Source organism: Hylobates moloch, unplaced genomic scaffold (genome assembly GCF_009828535.3).
Source record: "Hylobates moloch isolate HMO894 unplaced genomic scaffold, HMol_V3 SCAFFOLD_12, whole genome shotgun sequence".
Classification (NCBI taxonomy): Eukaryota; Metazoa; Chordata; class Mammalia; order Primates; family Hylobatidae; genus Hylobates; species Hylobates moloch.
Genome location: NW_026652287.1, coordinates 35,074,006 through 35,078,933, shown reverse-complemented (window position 1 = coordinate 35,078,933; position 4,928 = coordinate 35,074,006). Strand labels below are relative to the sequence as shown.

At 57.6% G+C, this 4,928-nt stretch overlaps 1 protein-coding gene across 1 annotated transcript in view; it reads left to right on the top strand.

Annotated features, from left to right (window-relative positions):
• Nucleotides 1-4,928, top strand: part of MYBPC2 (myosin binding protein C2) — a 36,779-nt gene that overhangs the window by 640 nt on the left and 31,211 nt on the right. The window contains exons 2-7 of the mRNA XM_032169109.2: nt 1,638-1,727; nt 2,253-2,339; nt 2,492-2,640; nt 3,082-3,199; nt 3,940-3,988; nt 4,126-4,185. Of these exons, the coding sequence (XP_032025000.1) occupies nt 1,638-1,727; nt 2,253-2,339; nt 2,492-2,640; nt 3,082-3,199; nt 3,940-3,988; nt 4,126-4,185 (553 nt within the window). The remainder of the gene's footprint in view (nt 1-1,637; nt 1,728-2,252; nt 2,340-2,491; nt 2,641-3,081; nt 3,200-3,939; nt 3,989-4,125; nt 4,186-4,928) is intronic.

Below are 4,928 nucleotides of genomic sequence, written 5' to 3'. Positions count from 1 at the left end.
TTTGAGATGGAGTCTCGCTCTGTCACCCGGGCTGGAGTGCAGTGGTGCGATCTCGGCTCACTGCAACATCTGCCTCCTGGGTTCATGCCATTGTCCTGCCTCAGGGAGCTGGGATTACAGGCATGCACCACCATGCCTGGCTATTTCTGTACTTTTAGTAGAGACGGGTTTCGCCATGTTGGCCAGGCTGGTCTCAAATTCCCAACCTCAGGTGATCCACGCGCCTCAGCCTCCCAGAGTGCTGGGATGACAGGCGTGAGCCACCCAGCCCGGCCAGACTGGGAGGTCTTCGCATGTGATTGGATTCTCCACATCCAGGTTGGCATCCTCTGGGCAGGGTCTGGGCCACTTCTCTGAGTGAAGACTCAGAGGGAGCCAGGTGCAGTGGCTCACGCCTGTCATCCCAGCACTCTGGGATGCCGAGGCAGGAGGATTGCTTGAGGCCAGGAGTTCAAGACCAGCCTGGGCAACATGGCGAGACCTTGTCTCTACAAAAATTAAAAATCAGCCAGGTGTGGTGGTGCATGCCTGTAGTCCCAGATACTTAGGAGGCAGTTGAGGCTGCAGTGAGCTGTGATCATGCCACTGCACTCCAGCCTGGGTGACAGAGTGAGACCCGGTCTCTAAAAAACAAGCAACAACAACAACAAAAATGGCCCAGTGCGGTGGCTCACACCTGTAGTCCCAGCACCTTGGGAGGCCAAGGCGGGTGGATCACCTGAGCCCAGGAGTTCAAGGCCAGCCTGGCCAACATGGCAAAATCCCGTCACTACAAAAAATACTAAATTAGCTGGGCTTGTGGGGGTGCGCCTGTAGTGCTAGCTACTCGGGAGTCTGAGGTGAGAGGATCACTTGAGCCCAGGAGGCAGAGGTTGCAGTGAGCCCAAATCTTGCCACTGCACTCCAGCCTGGGAGACGAAGCGAGACCCTGCTGGACAAAAACAAAAACTAGATTCCAAGGGACCTTCTCTGTAGGATATGGGGTGATTGTGCGTATAAAGATTAGTGGTTCCCATCTGCATGGAGTCACAGAAGTCTCTGTATTAAGGATGGGGGAGCCTCATTTCTGTGGGCACTGAGGCTTCCCTGTGTAGGAATTAGCGGGGCTTCTTCATATAGGGAATGGGGTCCTTTCTGTGGGGTTTGGGGACCTTCTTTGAATGGGGAACACTTTCTGTGGAGATGAGGTTTTCTCTCTATGAGGAACTCACCGCAGGAATCATGCACCGCTGGGCGGGCCCCCCCGCGGGATGTCTGGTCCGCTGGCATCAGGCCAAGCAGGCTGTGGGGTGACCCCTACTGTAGCTGCAGACCCAGCCAGCAAGGAACAGCAGGCAGGGCAGGGGAAGGATGCTGCGGTCAGCACCAGGTGTCCAGTTTCCAGCCCAGAGGGAGAGCTAATTATACCCTCGGACCCAAAAGGTCAGGGCCTGGTGGCCTGGGCGGATGGGGCAGGGCCTGCTGGGGGTAAGGGAAACCCGATCCCACAGACTCTCAGATCTGAGATAAATTTATACCTAGGGTGGGGGCCTGGACTTCTGTGTCTGAGGGAGGGGGGGCTGGGGGCCAGGACTCTTGGGTCAGAGGGAGGAGTATGCAGACCGCATGCTCAACTATGACTGTCCCCTACCTTACAGCGGCCAAAAAGGCCCCCAAAGGCAAAGATGCCCCCAAAGGAGCCCCCAAGGAGGTTCCCCCTAAGGAGGCTCCTGCAGAGGCCCCCAAAGGTGAGGAGGTGCTCCCTCGGGCTCAGCAGACCTGGCTTCTCATCTCCATCCTCCCCACTACGCCTCCCCAGGCCTTTCCCCAGCCTCTATCCTTGAATCTGTCCCCACACAGCCCCAGGGCTGACCCACACCTCCCATGCTCCCAGCCCTCCCGGGGCTCCCTGGCACCCCCAGGCAGAGCCCAGCCCCTCGGCTGGCATTGGCTCCGGTCAACTGGCTGATTGATCACCAAGTCCGGCCCCGGTCTCTCTAAACCTCTCCCGCCCCAAAGGCACATTCAGTGCCCTCCAGTCCACAGAAGAGGAAACCAAGGCCCAAAGGGGTGGGGGAGCCTGGCCAAGGTCACACAGCCACGAGGGTGACAGGTGGCCTTTCCCAGGTCAGGAAAAGCCATTTAACCCCCATGATGTTTGTTTTCTGAGTGGAGGGTCCCTCACTGTCTCTAAGTCCTTTCCCCAAAGCAGCCCACTGTCCCCTCCCCAGCCTATCTCAGACCTCCTCATCGTAATCCTGTCCCCTGAACAGAAGCCTCACCCGAGGACCAGTCCCCGACTGCAGAGGAGCCTACTGGCATTTTCCTGAAGAAGCCAGACTCTGTCTCAGTGGAGACTGGTGAGGGGAACCCGGGGGAGGAGGGGCTGGAGGCCTGGACTCCTGGGTCTGAGGGAGGAGGGGCCAGGGTCTCGGCCTCAGTCTCCCTCTGGAGAGCCTTAGTTTCCTTCCTGGGCCTCCTCCCACTCCATCTTGTTACTCACCCCATGTAGGGAAGGACGCGGTGGTCGTGGCCAAGGTGAACGGGAAGGAGCTCCCAGACAAACCAACCATCAAGTGGTTCAAGGGGAAGTGGCTGGAGCTGGGCAGCAAGAGTGGCGCCCGCTTCTCCTTCAAGGAGTCCCATGACTCCGCCAGCAATGTGAGGACCCCGTGGGCCAGAGGGCCGGCGGAGGGGAGTGGAGCTTGTGCAGGACGTGCTCCTCAGAAGCCCTGTTGCCTGAGGCATCAATGTGGGCCTGGAGCCGGGATGGAGAGTGGGCCTCTGAGGATGGAGGCTGTGCGGGGCTGCTGGGGAGAGGTTGTGTGAAGCAGAGGGAGGATGCCTGGGGTTGGGTGGGGGTGCATTGGGGCTTCGTCATGTACGTTCCCGGGCCAGGGACCTGGGCCCCAGAAGTCCTGATGGGTCAGATACGAGGAGACAGAGCTGGCCACCAGGTGCTGAGCCCCCTCTCGGTCTCCATTGGCCCCCCTGTGGGGTGGGGGTGAGGACTTGGAGATAGAGCTGTGAGTGGACTCTGAGGAATATGGGGTGGCTCTAGAAGGTGGTCCCGTGCACCCACACCCCCGGCTCTGGACCCAGGTGTACACCGTGGAGCTGCACATTGGGAAGGTGGTACTGGGGGACCGTGGGGATTACCGCCTCGAGGTCAAAGCCAAGGATGCCTGCGACAGCTGTGGCTTCAACATTGATGTGGAGGGTATGCTGCTGGGGGGTGGGGGAGCAAAGGGTTCTATGTCTGGGGTGGGGCTGGACAGATGTACCAGCCAGGTGTTGGGAGAGTGCACAGGCATGGGCATGAGGTGGGCACAGGTTTTTGGAGGAGGGAATGCAGATTCTGGGGTCAGAGTATTCAAACTCGGAGAGATGTAGCGTGGGAGGAGGTCTGGATTTGGGGGCTGAAAGTGTTCAGGGTCTTGGAATGCACATGCAAAGGCTTAGGAGGTGAGTTATGCACATTCCACATTCAAGAAAGTAGGCAAAAAGGCTTGGGAAGCGAGGGTGTCCAGGTTTAGAGAATAAGAGCGTAGGGGTTTAGAGTGAGGGTATACAGGATTAACAGGAGGTTACACGGATTTAAGGGCACATATATGGGCCCCTGAGGGTGTAGAGGCTCTGGGGTTCTGCAGCCCAGAATGTGTGAGGGCTTAAATGTGGGGTGCACAGGAAATGAGATTGTCCAGGCCTGGGGAGAAAGACATGGTGGTCCAGGTGTGGGGGGTATAGATTGCTGAGAGAGGGTGGAGCTTGGCAGCCGGGGAAACGAGTATGAGCTGGTCTAGAACTAGAGGATGCCCAGGCCTCAGTGAGGGTGTGCTGGTCCAAGAGATGGAGAAAAGGGGGCCTGGAAGAGGTTGTGCAGGCCTGGAGAGGGGCTCTCAGTCTAAGATCAGCCCTGGCCTCCAACTCACCTTCCCTTCTCTCATCACCTCTCCCCAGCACCCCGTCAGGATGCCTCTGGGCAGAGTCTAGAAAGCTTCAAGCGTACGTAAGTGACCCCAGGCCCTTACCAGGGTCCCAAGAACCATGGGAGGCTCTCCCTTGGAAGGGGAAAAAGGGAGGATTGGGGAAGGCAAGGGGTGAATCTGAAGGGTCAAGACTCACATGCCCTCTCAATGGCCACAGGGGTGAAAAGAAGTCGGATACTGCAGGTGAGCTGGATTTCAGTGGCCTGTTGAAAAAGAGGTGAGCCCCGGACCCGGCACAGAGAGGGGAGATGAGACTCAAGGGGAGAAGGTGGTGGGTGAAGCTCCATGGCCCACTGATTCCTCCTGGACCCACTGCTTATCCCTTTACCACCTCCATCTGTTCACTCCCTGCCCACCCAGTATCTAACACACCAACCCATCAGGCTGCCTGTTCATCCACCCATCTACCCATTCACCCAGACCCCTACCCACAACCCCACCCAGCCAAACATCTACCATGAGTTCACCCACCTTCTCACCCTTTAACCCACCATTCTCACACCCACTCTGCTGTTCACTCAGGCTCTAGTTCACCCATGCCTCCACCTACTCACCCTCCCATCCATCCATCCCTGCATCCATCCACTTTCCACCCACCAATCCATTCACTCACCCATCCATCCAACCAGTGGCCTATGTATCCATCTACTAATATACATCTATCCACCTATCTGCCCAGTTGCCAATCTATCTACCCACATATCCATCCATTAACCACCATTTTCCCACCTGTTTACCTGCCCATCTGCCATTACAGTCAGCCTAGCTACATGGGTAGGTGGATGGATAACGGGTGAATGGGATGTTGGATTTGGTTGGGAGATGCAGGCGCAGATAGACAGGTGGGAAGGTGGGTGGATGCTATGGATGAACAGGTGGTGGAGAGGTGGGAGGATGGGTGCCTCAGTAGGTGGGTAAGTGGATGGATGGATGGGGTGGGTGGAGGATGAATGGATGGGT